General features: G+C 49.3%; 1 protein-coding gene across 2 annotated transcripts in view; it reads left to right on the forward strand.

Annotated features, from left to right (window-relative positions):
- LOC139584154 (protein phosphatase 1 regulatory subunit 12A-like) overlaps window positions 1–17,875 on the forward strand; it is a 78,208-nt gene that overhangs the window by 35,305 nt on the left and 25,028 nt on the right. For both annotated transcript variants that reach the window (XM_071415675.1, XM_071415676.1), the window contains 7 exons: window positions 246–328; window positions 3,816–4,015; window positions 5,382–5,491; window positions 5,726–5,959; window positions 7,930–8,012; window positions 12,854–12,940; window positions 14,757–14,864. In XM_071415675.1, coding sequence (XP_071271776.1) covers window positions 246–328; window positions 3,816–4,015; window positions 5,382–5,491; window positions 5,726–5,959; window positions 7,930–8,012; window positions 12,854–12,940; window positions 14,757–14,864 — 905 coding nt within the window. The remainder of the gene's footprint in view (window positions 1–245; window positions 329–3,815; window positions 4,016–5,381; window positions 5,492–5,725; window positions 5,960–7,929; window positions 8,013–12,853; window positions 12,941–14,756; window positions 14,865–17,875) is intronic.

Raw genomic sequence — 17,875 nt, forward strand, 5'->3', positions numbered from 1 at the left:
GTATATGTCTTCCTGTATATTTACTCTGTATATGTCTTCCTGTATATGTCTTCCTGTATATTTACTCTGTATATGTCTTCCTGTATATTTACTCTGTATATGTCTTCCTGTATATTTACTCTGTATATGTCTTCCTGTATATTTACTCTGTGTATGTCTTCCTGTCTATATCTCTGTATATTGACTCTGTATATGTCTTTCTGTATATGTCTTCCTGTATATTGACTCTGTATTTCTCTCTCTAGCTGCGTACAGAAAAAGCCAAGCTGTCCCAGCCTGTCATCGAGACCAGCCCTCCTATCAATATGGCATCGGTTCGACCACGCAAGTCAGTGCCCCAGCATGTCTGTTGTCTGTGCCAGTCTGTTACCCACCTAGGAATCACTGATACAGACGTGTGTTACTGATTTGAGCCAATAGAATCAGACTGTCTGTTACCCACCTCTACCAATAGAATCAGACTGTCTGTTACCCACCTGACACACCTCTACCAATAGAATCAGACTGTCTGTTACTCACCTGACACACCTCTACCAATAGAATCAGACTGTCTTCTACCCACCTGACACACCTCTCTACCAATAGAATCAGACTGTCTTCTACCCACCTGACAGACCTCTCTACCAATAGAATCACACTGTCTTCTACCCACCTGACACACCTCTCTACCAATAGAATCAGACACTGTCTGTTACCCACCTCTACCAATAGAATCAGACTGTCTGTTACCCACCTGACACCTCTCTACCAATAGAATCAGACTGTCTTCTACCCACCTGACACACCTCTCTACCAATAGAATCACACTGTCTGTTACCCACCTGACACCTCTCTACCAATAGAATCAGACTGTCTGTTACCCACCTGACACCTCTCTACCAATAGAATCAGACTGTCTGTTACCCACCTGACACCTCTCTACCAATAGAATCAGACTGTCTTCTACCCACCTGACACACCTCTCTACCAATAGAATCAGACTGTCTTCTACCCACCTGACACACCTCTACCAATAGAATCAGACTGTCTGTTACCCACCTGACACCTCTCTACCAATAGAATCAGACTGTCTGTTACCCACCTGACACCTCTCTACCAATAGAATCAGACTGTCTGTTACCCACCTGACACACCTCTCTACCAATAGAATCACACTGTCTGTTACCCACCTGACACACCTCGACCAATAGAATCAGACTGTCTGTTACCCACCTGACACACCTCTACCAATAGAATCAGACACTGTCTGTTACCCACCTGACACACCTCGTCCAATAGAATCACACTGTCTGTTACCCACCTGACACACCTCTACCAATAGAATCAGACTGTCTGTTACCTCTACCAATAGAATCACACTGTCTGTATTCATGTAGTTAAGCTGTCCCTCAGTCTCCTCCTCCTCCTGGAAGCTGTCCCTCAGTCTCCCACACAGGATCCATTTACAGTCCTCCTCCTGGAAGCTGTCCCTCAGTCTCCTCCTCCTCCTGGAAGTCTCCTCCCACACAGGATCCAGTTACAGTCCTCCTCCTGGAAGCTGTCCCTCAGTCTCCTCCTCCTCCTGGAAGCTGTCCCTCAGTCTCCTCCTCCTCCTGGAAGCTGTCCCTCAGTCTCCTCCTCCTCCTGGAAGCTGTCCCTCAGTCTCCCACACAGGATCCTCCTCCTCCTGGAAGCTGTCCCTCAGTCTCCCACACAGGATCCATTTACAGTCCTCCTCCTGGAAGCTGTCCCTCAGTCTCCCACACAGGGTCCATTTACAGTCCTCCTCCTGGAAGCTGTCACTCAGTCTCCTCCTCCTCCTGGAAGCTGTCCCTCAGTCTCCCACACAGGATCCATTTACAGTCCTCCTCCTGGAAGCTGTCCCTCAGTCTCCTCCTCCTCCTGGAAGCTGTCCCTCAGTCTCCCACACAGGGTCCATTTACAGTCCTCCTCCTGGAAGCTGTCCCTCAGTCTCCCACACAGGGTCCATTTACAGTCCTCCTCCTGGAAGCTGTCCCTCAGTCTCCCACACAGGATCCATTTACAGTCCTCCTCCTGGAAGCTGTCCCTCAGTCTCCCACACAGGATCCATTTACAGTCCTCCTCCTGGAAGCTGTCCCTCAGTCTCCTCCTCTTCCTGGAAGCTGTCCCTCAGTCTCCCACACAGGATCCATTTACACTCCTCCTCCTGGAAGCTGTCCCTCAGTCTCCCACACAGGATCCATTTACAGTCCTCCTCCTGGAAGCTGTCCCTCAGTCTCCCACACAGGGTCCAGTTACAGTCCTCCTCCTGGAAGCTGTCCCTCAGTCTCCCACACAGGATCCATTTACAGTCCTCCTCCTGGAAGCTGTCCCTCAGTCTCCTCTTCCTCCTGGAAGCTGTCCCTCAGTCTCCCACACAGGATCCATTAACAGTCTTCCTCCTGGAAGCTGTCCCTCAGTCTCCCACACAGGATCCATTAACAGTCTTCCTCCTGGAAGCTGTCCCTCAGTCTCCCACACAGGATCCAGGTACAGTCCTCCTCCTGGAAGCTGTCCCTCAGTCTCCCACACAGGATCCATTTACAGTCCTCCTCCTGGAAGCTGTCCCTCAGTCTCCCACACAGGGTCCAGTTACAGTCCTCCTCCTGGAAGCTGTCCCTCAGTCTCCCAAACAGGATCCATTTACAGTCCTCCTCCTGGAAGCTGTCCCTCAGTCTCCCAAACAGGATCCATGTACAGTCCTCCTCCTGGAAGCTGTCCCTCAATCTCCCACACAGGGTCCATTAACAGTCCTCCTCCTGGAAGCTGTCCCTCAGTCTCCCACACAGGATCCAGTTACAGTCCTCCTCCTGGAAGCTGTCCCTCAGTCTCCCACACAGGATCCATTTACAGTCCTCCTCCTGGAAGCTGTCCCTCAGTCTCCTCCTCTTCCTGGAAGCTGTCCCTCAGTCTCCTCCTCTTCCTGGAAGCTCTCCCTCAGTCTCCCACACAGGATCCATTAACAGTCTTCCTCCTGGAAGCTGTCCCTCAGTCTCCCACACAGGATCCATTAACAGTCTTCCTCCTGGAAGCTGTCCCTCAGTCTCCCACACAGGATCCAGGTACAGTCCTCCTCCTGGAAGCTGTCCCTCAGTCTCCCACACAGGATCCATTTACAGTCCTCCTCCTGGAAGCTGTCCCTCAGTCTCCCACACAGGATCCAGTTAGTCCTCCTCCTGGAAGCTGTCCCTCAGTCTCCCACACAGGATCCATTTACAGTCCTCCTCCTGGAAGCTGTCCCTCAGTCTCCCGCACAGGATCCATTTACAGTCCTCCTCCTGGAAGCTGTCCCTCAGTCTCCCACACAGGATCCATTAACAGTCTTCCTCCTGGAAGCTGTCCCTCAGTCTCCCACACAGGATCCAGTTACAGTCCTCCTCCTGGAAGCTGTCCCTCAGTCTCCTCCTCCTCCTGGAAGCTGTCCCTCAGTCTCCTCCTCCTCCTGGAAGCTGTCCCTCAGTCTCCTCCTCCTCCTGGAAGCTGTCCCTCAGTCTCCCACACAGGATCCATTTACAGTCCTCCTCCTGGAAGCTGTCCCTCAGTCTCCCACACAGGATCCATTTACAGTCCTCCTCCTGGAAGCTGTCCCTCAGTCTCCTCCTCTTCCTGGAAGCTGTCCCTCAGTCTCCTCCTCCTCCTGGAAGCTGTCCCTCAGTCTCCCACACAGGATCCAGTTACAGTCCTCCTCCTGGTTTTGTTTGTTTTTGTTTACACACACACACTGATTGTCTACGCCTTTAGTGATCACCCTCACTGATTGGTTCCTCCATGTCTACCTGTCATCCTGTCCCCGCCCCCCTGCCCCTCCCCTGCAGGACCTCAATCTCTCGTATGAGCAGCCGGGAGAAGATCTGCCTCCACGAGAGAGAGAAGCACCCTCCCCCCGCTCTCACCAGCAGCCCTGCTGAGGATGAGGATGAGGAGGGAGGGCAGGGGACACAGGGACAGGCCAAGGCCTCCAGCAGCTCCAGTTCAGAAGAAGAGGAGGACGAGTCTGAGAGCGATGCAGAATCAGGTGAGAGAGAAGATTCCCTGGTGTCAAGTCAATTTCAGTCTAGTCCATTCATGAAGTAACATTTGAGTTTACTGAATTGAAATGGACCTAAACCCTGTCATGACTCATGCCTGAAAGACTGCAACCCAATGTAGACTTGTTCTATTGTAGAGAATCATGTAGACTTGTTCTATTGTAGAGAATCATGTAGACTTGTTCTATTGTAGAGAATCATGTAGACGTGTTCTATTGTAGAGAATCATGTAGACTTGTTCTATTGTAGAGAATCATGTAGACTTGTTCTATTGTAGAGAATCATGTAGACTTGTTCTATTGTAGAGAATCATGTAGACTTGTTCTATTACTAGAGAATCATCTAGACTTGTTCTATTGTAGAGAATCATGTAGACTTGTTCTATTGTAGAGAATCATGTAGACTTGTTCTATTGTGGAGAATCATGTAGACTTGTTCTATTGTAGAGAATCATGTAGACTTGTTCTATTGTAGAGAATCATGTAGACTTGTTCTATTGTAGAGAATCATGTAGACTTGTTCTATTGTAGAGAATCATGTAGACTTGTTCTATTACTAGAGAATCATGTAGACTTGTTCTATTGTAGAGAATCATGTAGACTTGTTCTATTGTAGAGAATCATGTAGACTTGTTCTATTGTAGAGAATCATGTAGACTTGTTCTATTGTAGAGAATCATGTAGACTTGTTCTATTGTAGAGAATCATGTAGACTTGTTCTATTGTAGAGAATCATGTAGACTTGTTCTATTGTAGAGAATCATGTAGACTTGTTCTATTGTAGAGAATCATGTAGACTTGTTCTATTGTAGAGAATCATGTAGACTTGTTCTATTGTAGAGAATCATGTAGACTTGTTCTATTGTAGAGAATCATGTAGACTTGTTCTATTGTGGAGAATCATGTAGACTTGTTCTATTGTAGAGAATCATGTAGACTTGTTCTATTGTAGAGAATCATGTAGACTTGTTCTATTGTAGAGAATCATGTAGACTTGTTCTATTGTAGAGAATCATGTAGACTTGTTCTACTGTAGAGAATCATGTAGACTTGTTCTATTGTAGAGAATCATGTAGACTTGTTCTATTGTAGAGAATCATGTAGACTTGTTCTATTGTAGAGAATCATGTCATTAACGGGCTGATGGTGTTTGTTGTAGAGAATCATGTCATTAACGGGCTGATGGTGTTTGTTGCAGAGAATCATGTCATTAACGGGCTGATGGTGTTTGTTGTCGAGAATCATGTCATTAACGGGCTGATGGTGTTTGTTGTCGAGAATCATGTCATTAACGGGCTGATGGTGTTTGTTGTCGAGAATCATGTCATTAACGGGCTGATGGTGTTTGTTGCAGAGAAAGCTAAAAACCGAGAGATCATCAACAACTTGAACAACAAACGCAACAGCTCCTCCCCCCACGCTACCTCCACGGCAACCAGCACTTCAGGAAACACCGTTAAAAAGGTATGCCACGGTTTCTGTTGGTGTTTGAACGTCAGAATGCTGCCTGGGGCAGCTATGACTTGGTATCTCCCTGGTGATGGAGTCAGCTACGGCCTGGGGGTGAAACTCAGATGAACAACCTGTTATTGACTATTTAAAGTGATTTGGTAAATTGCCTTTTATTACCTCTGATGGCAGGTCATTAATCTGAGTTGATTTGATCAGTGAATCGTAAATCTCTCTCTCCTTCTGCAGCAGGACCCAGGGAAGCCCCCAGCCCCAGAGGCGGCAGCTAGCTCAGCCCCCGGTGCGGCCCCTGGCTCCTGGAGGACCTCTCTTCGTAAGGCAGGCAGCTCCGTGACCCTGGGGCCTTCGGGTACCACCGACCCGAGCCAGGAGTCCACCCGCGGAGCGCCTGAGTCGGGCCTGGGTATGATCCGCTCTGCCTCCAGCCCCCGCCTCAGCTCTGACACCAGTACAGACACCAAGGTACTGGAACCAGACCACATCGATGGTAAAAACACACCTTTAAAAGGCACAGGAGCGTCACAGGCTGAGAATTATTTGTGACAACTGTTGATCTCTTACAAATACAATACAGGAGCATCACAGGGTGAATTTGAGTTGTATTCCCTTGATTCCTCTCTTCATTGTATTCCGTTGATTCCTCTCCTCATTTCCTTCTCAAAACAACCTCCAATCTATTTAGAGAAGTAGGCAAGGAGAGAGGACACGAGGAATCAAGGAAATACAACTGCATCTTAGACTGGACCATCTACATCACTACTGTCCTCTTAGACTGGACCATCTACATCACTACTGTCCTGTTAGACTGGACCATCTACATCACTACTGTCCTGTTAGACTGGACCATCTACATCACTACTGTCCTGTTAGACTGGACCATCTACATCACTACTGTCCTGTTAGACTGGACCATCTACATCACTACTGTCCTGTTAGACTGGACCATCTACATCACTACTGTCCTGTTAGACTGGACCATCTACATCACTACTGTCCTGTTAGACTGGACCATCTACATCACTACTGTCCTCTTAGACTGGACCATCTACATCACTACTGTCCTGTTAGACTGGACCATCTACATCACTACTGTCCTGTTAGACTGGACCATCTACTGTCCTCTTAGACTGGACCATCTACATCACTACTGTCCTGTTAGACTGGACCATCTACATCACTACTGTCCTGTTAGACTGGACCATCTACATCACTACTGTCCTGTTAGACTGGACCATCTACATCACTACTGTCCTGTTAGACTGGACCATCTACATCACTACTGTCCTGTTAGACTGGACCATCTACATCACTACTGTCCTCTTAGACTGGACCATCTACATCACTACTGTCCTGTTAGACTGGACCATCTACATCACTACTGTCCTGTTAGACTGGACCATCTACATCACTACTGTCCTGTTAGACTGGACCATCTACATCACTACTGTCCTCTTAGACTGGACCATCTACATCACTACTGTCCTGTTAGACTGGACCATCTACATCACTACTGTCCTCTTAGACTGGACCATCTACATCACTACTGTCCTGTTAGACTGGACCATCTACATCACTACTGTCCTGTTAGACTGGACCATCTACATCACTACTGTCCTGTTAGACTGGACCATCTACATCACTACTGTCCTGTTAGACTGGACCATCTACATCACTACTGTCCTCTTAGACTGGACCATCTACATCACTACTGTCCTCTTAGACTGGACCATCTACATCACTACTGCCCTCTTAGACTGGACCATCTACATCACTACTGTCCTGTTAGACTGGACCATCTACATCACTACTGTCCTGTTAGACTGGACCATCTACATCACTACTGTCCTGTTAGACTGGACCATCTACATCACTACTGTCCTCTTAGACTGGACCATCTACATCACTACTGTCCTCTTAGACTGGACCATCTACATCACTACTGTCCTGTTAGACTGGACCATCTACATCACTACTGTCCTGTTAGACTGGACCATCTACATCACTACTGTCCTCTTAGACTGGACCATCTACATCACTACTGTCCTGTTAGACTGGACCATCTACATCACTACTGTCCTGTTAGACTGGACCATCTACATCACTACTGTCCTCTTAGACTGGACCATCTACATCACTACTGTCCTGTTAGACTGGACCATCTACATCACTACTGTCCTGTTAGACTGGACCATCTACATCACTACTGTCCTGTTAGACTGGACCATCTACATCACTACTGTCCTGTTAGACTGGACCATCTACATCACTACTGTCCTGTTAGACTGGACCATCTACATCACTACTGTCCTCTTAGACTGGACCATCTACATCACTACTGTCCTGTTAGACTGGACCATCTAGTTAGCAGTGATATGTTTGAAACTATTCAAAGCTAGATATTGATAGATCATCAAACGTCCTTGTACTTTCAGGAACCCAGAACTGCCAGAGTGAACCCCAGTCCAACCAGACGTCTCTTCAGTATGCCAGACAGCATCCCAGACAGCACTAGCAGGTTAGTGAACCCCAGTCCAACCAGACGTCTTCAGTATACCAGACAGCATCCCAGACAGCACTAGCAGGTTAGTGAACCCCAGTCCAACCAGACGTCTCTTCAGTGTGCCAGACAGCATCCCAGACAGCACTAGCAGGTTAGTGAACCCCAGTCCAACCAGACGTCTCTTCAGTGTGCCAGACAGCATCCCAGACAGCACTAGCAGGTTAGTGAACCCCAGTCCAACCAGACGTCTCTTCAGTATGCCAGACACCAACCCAGACAGCACTAGTAGGTTAGTGAACCCCAGTCCAACCAGACGTCTCTTCAGTATGCCAGACACCAACCCAGACAGCACTAGCAGGTTAGTGAACCCCAGTCCAACCAGACGTCTCTTCAGTGTGCCAGACAGCATCCCAGACAGCACTAGCAGGTTAGTGAACCCCAGTCCAACCAGACGTCTTCAGTATACCAGACAGCATCCCAGACAGCACTAGCAGGTTAGTGAACCCCAGTCCAACCAGACGTCTCTTCAGTATGCCAGACAGCATCCCAGACAGCACTAGCAGGTTAGTGAACCCCAGTCCAACCAGACGTCTCTTCAGTATGCCAGACACCATCCCAGACAGCACTAGCAGGTTAGTGAACCCCAGTCCAACCAGACGTCTCTTCAGTGTGCCAGACACCATCCCAGACAGCACTAGCAGGTTAGTGAACCCCAGTCCAACCAGACGTCTTCAGTATACCAGACAGCATCCCAGACAGCACTAGCAGGTTAGTGAACCCCAGTCCAACCAGACGTCTCTTCAGTGTGCCAGACACCATCCCAGACAGCACTAGCAGGTTAGTGAACCCCAGTCCAACCAGACGTCTCTTCAGTGTGCCAGACAGCATCCCAGACAGCACTAGCAGGTTAGTGAACCCCAGTCCAACCAGACGTCTCTTCAGTATACCAGACAGCATCCCAGACAGCACTAGCAGGTTAGTGAACCCCAGTCCAACCAGACGTCTTCAGTATACCAGACAGCATCCCAGACAGCACTAGCAGGTTAGTGAACCCCAGTCCAACCAGACGTCTCTTCAGTATACCAGACAGCATCCCAGACAGCACTAGCAGGTTAGTGAACCCCAGTCCAACCAGACGTCTTCAGTATACCAGACAGCATCCCAGACAGCACTAGCAGGTTAGTGAACCCCAGTCCAACCAGACGTCTTCAGTATACCAGACAGCATCCCAGACAGCACTAGCAGGTTAGTGAACCCCAGTCCAACCAGACGTCTCTTCAGTATACCAGACAGCATCCCAGACAGCACTAGCAGGTTAGTGAACCCCAGTCCAACCAGACGTCTCTTCAGTATACCAGACAGCATCCCAGACAGCACTAGCAGGTTAGTGAACCCCAGTCCAACCAGACGTCTCTTCAGTATACCAGACAGCATCCCAGACAGCACTAGCAGGTGGGCTCAGCTTGCCTCACATGATGCTGTCACGTACCACAGTATGGAATGGCAGTGAAAGGCTACTCATCAGCTTCACTGTGTGTGTGTGTGTGTGTGTGTGTGTGTGTGTGTGTGTGTGTGTGTGTGTGTGTGTGTGTGTGTGTGTGTGTGTGTGTGTGTGTGTGTGTGTGTGTGTGTGTGTGTGTGTGTGTGTGTGTGTGTGTGTGTGTGTGTGTGTGTGTGTGTGTGTGTGTGTGTGAGAATAGCTAAACAGGTTTTGAGCTTCACTGCATCACCCCCCCTCTCTCTCTCTCTCCCCCCCTCCTTATCTTTCTCTCTCTCCACCTCTTTCTCTCTCTCTTTCGCTTTTTCTCTCTCCCCCCTCTATCTCCATCTCTTTCACATCCCCACCCATCTCTCTCTCCCCCACCCCTCCTTAACTCTCTCTCTCCACCTCTTTCTCTCTCTCTCCATCTCTTTCACACCCCCCCCCCCCCTCTCTCCCTCTCTCTCAGCTGGCTGAGTCGTAGCTCTCTTACACCCCCCCCCCCCCTCTCCTCTCTCCCTCTCTCTCAGCTGGCTGAGTCGTAGCTCTCTTACACCCCCCCCCCCCTCTCCTCTCTCCCTCTCTCTCAGCTGGCTGAGTCGTAGCTCTCTTACACCCCCCCCCCCTCTCCTCTCTCCCTCTCTTTCAGCTGGCTGAGTCGTAGCTCTCTTACACCCCTCCCCTCCTCTCTCCCTCTCTCTCAGCTGGCTGAGTCGTAGCTCTCTTACACCCCCCCTCTCTCCCTCTCTCTCAGCTGGCTGAGTCGTAGCTCTCTTACACCCCCCCCCCCCTCTCCTCTCTCCCTCTCTCTCAGCTGGCTGAGTCGTAGCTCTCTTACAACCCCCCCCTCTCCTCTCTCCCTCTCTCTCAGCTGGCTGAGTCGTAGCTCTCTTACACCCCCCCCCTCTCCTCTCTCCCGCTCTCTCAGCTGGCTGAGTCGTAGCTCTCTTACACCCCCCCCCTCTCCTCTCTCCCTCTCTCTCAGCTGGCTGAGTCGTAGCTCTCTTACACCCCCCCCCCCCCTCTCCTCTCTCCCTCTCTCTCAGCTGGCTGAGTCGTAGCTCTCTTACACCCCCCCCTCCTCTCTCCCTCTCTCTCAGCTGGCTGAGTCGTAGCTCTCTTACACCCCCCCCCCTCCTCTCTCCCTCTCTCTCTCTCTCTGAGTCGTAGCTCTCTTACACCCCTCTCTCCTCTCTCCCTCTCTCTCTCTCTCTGAGTCGTAGCTCTCTTACCCCCTCTCCTCTCTCCCTCTCTCTCAGCTGGCTGAGTCGTAGCTCTCTTACACCCCCCCCCCCCCTCCTCCTCTCTCCCTCTCTCTCAGCTGGCTGAGTCGTAGCTCTCTTACACCCCCCCCCCCCTTCCTCTCTCCCTCTCTCTCAGCTGGCTGAGTCGTAGCTCTCTTACACCCCCCCTCTCCTCTCTCCCTCTCTCTCAGCTGGCTGAGTCGTAGCTCTCTTACACCCCCCCCCCCTCCTCTCTCCCTCTCTCTCAGCTGGCTGAGTCGTAGCTCTCTTACACCCCCCCTCTCCTCTCTCCCTCTCTCTCAGCTGGCTGAGTCGTAGCTCTCTTACACCCCCCCCCCCCTCTCCTCTCTCCCTCTCTCTCAGCTGGCTGAGTCGTAGCTCCTCTTACACCCCCCCCCCTCCCCTCCTCTCTCCCTCCCTCTCAGCTGGCTGAGTCGTAGCTCTCTTACACCCCCCCCCTCCTCTCTCCCTCTCTCTCAGCTGGCTGAGTCGTAGCTCTCTTACACCCCCCCTCTCTCCCTCTCTCTCAGCTGGCTGAGTCGTAGCTCTCTTACACCCCCCCCCCCTCTCCTCTCTCCCTCTCTCTCAGCTGGCTGAGTCGTAGCTCTCTTACAACCCCCCCCTCTCCTCTCTCCCTCTCTCTCAGCTGGCTGAGTCGTAGCTCTCTTACACCCCCCCCCCTCTCCTCTCTCCCGCTCTCTCAGCTGGCTGAGTCGTAGCTCTCTTACACCCCCCCCCTCTCCTCTCTCCCTCTCTCTCAGCTGGCTGAGTCGTAGCTCTCTTACACCCCCCCCCCCCCCCTCTCCTCTCTCCCTCTCTCTCAGCTGGCTGAGTCGTAGCTCTCTTACACCCCCCCCTCCTCTCTCCCTCTCTCTCAGCTGGCTGAGTCGTAGCTCTCTTACACCCCCCCCCCTCCTCTCTCCCTCTCTCTCTCTCTCTGAGTCGTAGCTCTCTTACACCCCTCTCTCCTCTCTCCCTCTCTCTCTCTCTCTGAGTCGTAGCTCTCTTACCCCCCCCCCCCCTCTCCTCTCTCCCTCTCTCTCAGCTGGCTGAGTCGTAGCTCTCTTACACCCCCCCCCCCCCTCCTCCTCTCTCCCTCTCTCTCAGCTGGCTGAGTCGTAGCTCTCTTACACCCCCCCCCCCTTCCTCTCTCCCTCTCTCTCAGCTGGCTGAGTCGTAGCTCTCTTACACCCCCCCTCTCCTCTCTCCCTCTCTCTCAGCTGGCTGAGTCGTAGCTCTCTTACACCCCCCCCCCTCCTCTCTCCCTCTCTCTCAGCTGGCTGAGTCGTAGCTCTCTTACACCCCCCCTCTCCTCTCTCCCTCTCTCTCAGCTGGCTGAGTCGTAGCTCTCTTACACCCCCCCCCCCCTCTCCTCTCTCCCTCTCTCTCAGCTGGCTGAGTCGTAGCTCCTCTTACACCCCCCCCCCTCCCCTCCTCTCTCCCTCCCTCTCAGCTGGCTGAGTCGTAGCTCTCTTACACCCCCCCCCTCCTCTCTCCCTCTCTCTCAGCTGGCTGAGTCGTAGCTCTCTTACACCCCCCCCTCTCCTCTCTCCCTCTCTCTCAGCTGGCTGAGTCGTAGCTCACTTACACCCCCCCCCCCCCTCCTCTCTCCCTCTCTCTCAGCTGGCTGAGTCGTAGCTCTCTTACACCCCCCCCCTCCTCTCTCCCTCTCTCTCAGCTGGCTGAGTCGTAGCTCCTCTTACACCCCCCCCCCTCCCCTCCTCTCTTCCTCTCTCTCAGCTGGCTGAGTCGTAGCTCTCTTACACCCCCCCCCTCCTCTCTCCCTCTCTCTCAGCTGGCTGAGTCGTAGCTCTCTTACACCCCCCCCCCTCTCCTCTCTCCCTCTCTCTCAGCTGGCTGAGTCGTAGCTCTCTTACACCCCCCCCCCCCTCCTCTCTCCCTCTCTCTCAGCTGGCTGAGTCGTAGCTCTCTTACACCCCCCCCCTCCTCTCTCCCTCTCTCTCAGCTGGCTGAGTCGTAGCTCTCTTACACCCCCCCTCCTCTCTCCCTCTCTCTCAGCTGGCTGAGTCGTAGCTCCTCTTACACCCCCCCCCCCTCCTCTCTCCCTCTCTCTCAGCTGGCTGAGTCGTAGCTCTCTTACAACCCCCCCCTCCTCTCTCCCTCTCTCTCAGCTGGCTGAGTCGTAGCTCCTCTTACACCCGCCGCCTCAATAGCACAGGATGTGATCTCAGTAGCTCCACCCCCTCCTTGCCTCTCAGGTATGTCCTACAGCCTTGGCTGAGTGTGTCTGCCCACTCTTGGGGCTTCATGTTGAAGTGTGAATTTCACATTCTGTGGTGTTTGTATGTTCAGTATTATTGCTGGATGTCCCCATGAATATTATTTTATGTTCATTCAGCCTTTTTTTAACCAGGTTCAGACACGAAACGCCACTTGGTTGGTTTAACCATTTATTAGAAAAGATTTAAATACATGCAGTACGTTAGTCTTGGCCGGTAGACTCTGCTCTCTCACTACCAGAACATGCATCGTGTTATGATGATAGTAAATCCAGGCAGAGACCAAGGTATTCTGTACCAACCTCCTGCAGGAAGGGAAACCAGAACCTAACAGGGACGGTGGCAAAGCAGGAAACAGACATGTATGTTACAGCAATAGCAGGTCACCAAGGACACCAGGACATAGCCAGGACATAGCCAGGACACACCAGGACATAGCCAGGACACACCAGGACATAGCCAGGAAACACCAGGACATAGCCAGGACACGCCAGGACATAGCCAGGACATAGCCAGGACACACCAGGACATAGCCAGGACATAGCCAGGACACAGCCAGGACATAGCCAGGACACACCAGGACATAGCCAGGACACACCAGGACATAGCCAGGACACACCAGGACATAGCCAGGACACACCAGGGACATAGCCAGGATACACCAGGGACATAGCCAGGACATAGCCAGGAGCACCAGGACATAGCCAGGATACACCAGGACACACCAGGACATAGCCAGGATACACCAGGAACATAGCCAGGAGCACCAGGACATAGCCAGGACATAGCCAGGATACACCAGGACATAGCCAGGACACACCAGGACATAGCCAGGACATAGCCAGGACACACCAGGACATAGCCAGGACACACCAGGACATAGCCAGGACACAGGACCAGGACATAGCCAGGACATAGCCAGGACATAGCCAGGACACACCAGGACATAGCCAGGACACACCAGGACATAGCCAGGATACACCAGGACATAGCCAGGATACACCAGGACATAGTGTGTGGTTTCATAGTGTAGCTAGTGATTCAACATGGGAATGATTCAATAGTGTGTAGTTTCATAGTGTAGCTAGTGATTCAACATGGGAATGATTCAATAGTGTGTGGTTTCATAGTGTAGCTAGTGATTCACCAGGGGAATGATTCAATAGTGTAGCTAGTGATTCACCAGGGGAATGATTCAATAGTGTGTGGTTTCATAGTGTAGCTAGTGATTCACCAGGGGAATGATTCAATAGTGTAGCTAGTGATTCACCAGGGGAATGATTCAATAGTGTAGCTAGTGATTCACCAGGGGAATGATTCAATGGTGTGTAGTTTCATAGTGTAGCTAGTGATTCACCAGGGGAATGATTCAATAGTGTAGCTAGTGATTCAACATGGGAATGATTCAATAGTGTGTAGTTTCATAGTGTAGCTAGTGATTCACCAGGGGAATGATTCAATAGTGTAGCTAGTGATTCACCAGGGGAATGATTCAATGGTGTGTAGTTTCATAGTGTAGCTAGTGATTCACCAGGGGAATGATTCAAGTACAACAGTCGGCCGTTAAATTTAATCTTTTAGATTTGAATCATTTTAGATGTTTTAAGTAAACCACATTAACATTATTTTGAGATACAAAGAAGATATTATAACATGTTTTCTAGTGTTTATATATATTTGGGGAAATTCTCCCGCGACCCCATTTTCATAGCAGTGGCGACCCCTAGTTTGGGAACCACTGCTATAGGGAAGATGCTGTATTTATTATTGTCAATAAGTCTGGTTGTATTCCCAGCTCATCCTATGGACGCAGGCTGGATGACCCCACAGTGACCTCTACAACAGGAACTGGAAGTAGCTTCTCTGCTGGACTCAGTCGTCTCAACATCCTAGTGGCCCAGAGGTGGGTGATTGGCTCTTTTGTCACGTCTTTCGTTGATCTGAGAGAACTGACCAGGTGAACGCTAAGCCTGATGATCAGCTCCCATCATGTACAGAAAGTATTCAGACCCCTTTACTTTTTCCACATGTTACAGCCTGAACATAAACAATACTAATATAAATGACAGTGTGAAAAGTAGGAAGACTGTACAGAATAAAAATATTCCAAAACATGCATCCTTTTTGCAATAAGTCACTAAAGTAATACTGGGGGGAAAAAAAAAAGGCAAATACATGCATTTGTTGTCCTCAATACAAAGCGTTATGTTTTGGGAAAATCCAACACAACACATTACTGAGTACCACTCTTCACATTTTCAAGCATGGTGGTGGCTGCATCATGTTATGGGTATGCATGTCATCAGCAAGGACTAAGGAGTTTTTTTAGGATAAAAATACACAGAATAGAGCTAAGCACAGGCAAAATCCTACAGGAAAACCTGGTTCAGTCTGCTTTCCAACAGACACTGGTAAACAAATTCACCTTTCATTTTTTATTTCACCTTTATTTAACCAGGTAGGTTAGTTGAGAACAAGTTCTGATTTACAACTGCGACCTGGCCAAGATAAAGCAAAGCAGTGCGACACAAACAACAACACAGAGTTACACATGGAATAACCAAACATACAGTCAATAATACAATATAAAAGTCTATATACAGTGTGTGGAAATGAGGTAAGATATGGGTGGTAAGGCAATAAATAGGCCATAGTAGCGAAGTACTTACAATTTAGCAAATTAACACTGGAGTGATAGATATGCAAGTAGAAATACTGGTGTGCAAAAAAGTAAATAAAAACATGGCGATCGGTAAGCTGCTCTGCCAGCTGATGCTTAAAGTTAGTGAGGGAGATATAAGTCTCCAACTTCAGAAATGTTTGCAATTCGTTCCAGTCATTGGCAGCAGAGAACTGGAAGGAAAGGAGGTGTTGGCTTTGGGGATGACCAGTGAAATATACCTGCTGGAGCGCGTGCTACGGGTGGGTGCTGCTATGGTGACCAGTGAGCTGAGATAAGGCGGAGCTTTACCTTGCAAAGACTTATAGATGACCTGGAGCCAGTGGGTTTGGCGACGAATATGAAGCGAGGACCAGCTAACGAGAGCGTACAGGTCACAGTGGTGGGTAGTATATGGGGCTTTAGTGACAAAACGGATGGCACTGTGATAGACTGCATCCAGTTTGTTGAGTAGAGTGTTGGAGGCTATTTTGTAAATGACATCGCCGAAGTCGAGGATCGGTAGGATGGTAAGTTTTAAGAGGGTATGTTTGGCAGCGTGAGTGAAGGAGGCTTTGATGAGAAATAGAAAGCTGATTCTTGAGTTAATTTTGGATTGGAGATGTTTCATATGAGTCTGGAAGGAGAGTTTACAGTCTAGCCAGACACTGAAGTCTGAAGTTTACATACACCTTAGCCAAGTACATTTAAACTCAGTTTTTCACAATTCCTGACATTTAATCCTTGTAAAAATTCCCTCTCTTAGGTCAGTTAGGATCACCACTTTATTTTAAGAATGTGAAATGTCAGAATAATAGTAGAGAGAATGAATTATTTCAGGTTTTATTTCTTTCATCACATTCCCAGTGGGTCAGAAGTTTACATACACTCAATTAGTAATTGGTAGCATTGCCTTTAACTTGGGTCAAATGTTTTGGGTAGCCTTCCACAAGCTTCCCACAATAAGTTGGGTGCATTTTGGCCCATTCCTCCTGACAGAGCTGGTGTAACTGAGTCAGGTTTGTAAGCCTCCTTGCTCGCACACGCTTTTTCAGTTCTGCCCACACATTTTCTATAGGATTGAGTTCAGGGCTTTGTGATGGCCACTCCAATACCTTGACTTTGTTGTTCTTAAGCCATTTTGCCACAACTTTGGAAGTATGCTTGGGATCATTGTCCATTTGGAAGACCCATTGCGATGAAGCTTTAACTTCCTGACTGATGTCTTGATATGTTGCTTCAATATATCCACATAATTTTCCATCCTCATGATGCCATCTATTTTGTGAAGTGCACCAGACCCTCCTGTAGCAAAGCACCCCCACAACATGATGCTGCCACCCCCGTGCTTCACGGGTTGGGATGCTGTTCTTCGGCTTGCAAGCCTCCTCCTTTTTCCTCCAAACATAACGATGGTCATTATGGCCAAACAGTTCTGTTTTTGTTTCATCAGACCAGAGGTCATTTCTCAAAAAAGTACAATCTTTGTCCCCATGTGCAGTTGCAAACTGTAGTCTGACTTTTTTATGGCGGTTTTGGAGCAGTGGCTTCTTCCTTGCTGAGCGGCCTTTCAGATTATGTCGATATAGGACTCGTTTTACTGTGGATATAGATACTTTTGTACCTGTTTCCTCCAGCATCTTCACAAGGTCCTTTGCTGTTGTTCTGGGATTGATTTTCACTTTTCACACTAAAGTACACTAATCTCTAGGAGACAGAACGCGTCTCCTTCCTGAGCGGTATGACGGCTGTGTGGTCCCATGGTGTTTATACTTGCGTACTATTGTTTGTACAGATGACCGTTGTACCTTCAGGCGTTTGGAAATTGCTCCCAAGGATGAACCAAACTTGTGGAGGTCTACAATTTTTTTTCTGAGGTCTTGGCTGATTTCTTTTGATTTTCCCATGATGTCAAGCAAAGAGGTACTGAGTTTGAAGGTAGGCCTTGAAATACATCCACAGGTACACCTACAATTGACTCAATTTATGTCAATTAGCCTATCAGAATCTTCTAAAGCCGTGACATAATTTTCTGGAATTTTCCAAGCTGTTTAAAGGCACAGTCAACTTAGTGTATGTAAACTTCTGACCCACTGGAATTGTGATACAGTGAATTATAAGTGAAATAATCTGTCTGTTAACAATTGTTGGAAAAATGACTTGTGTCATGCACAAAGTAGATGTCCTAACCGACTTGCCAAAACTATAGTTTGTTAACAAGAAATTTGTGGAGATGTTGAAAACGAGTTTTAATG

Source organism: Salvelinus alpinus, chromosome 9 (assembly GCF_045679555.1).
Source record: "Salvelinus alpinus chromosome 9, SLU_Salpinus.1, whole genome shotgun sequence".
Classification (NCBI taxonomy): domain Eukaryota; kingdom Metazoa; phylum Chordata; class Actinopteri; order Salmoniformes; family Salmonidae; genus Salvelinus; species Salvelinus alpinus.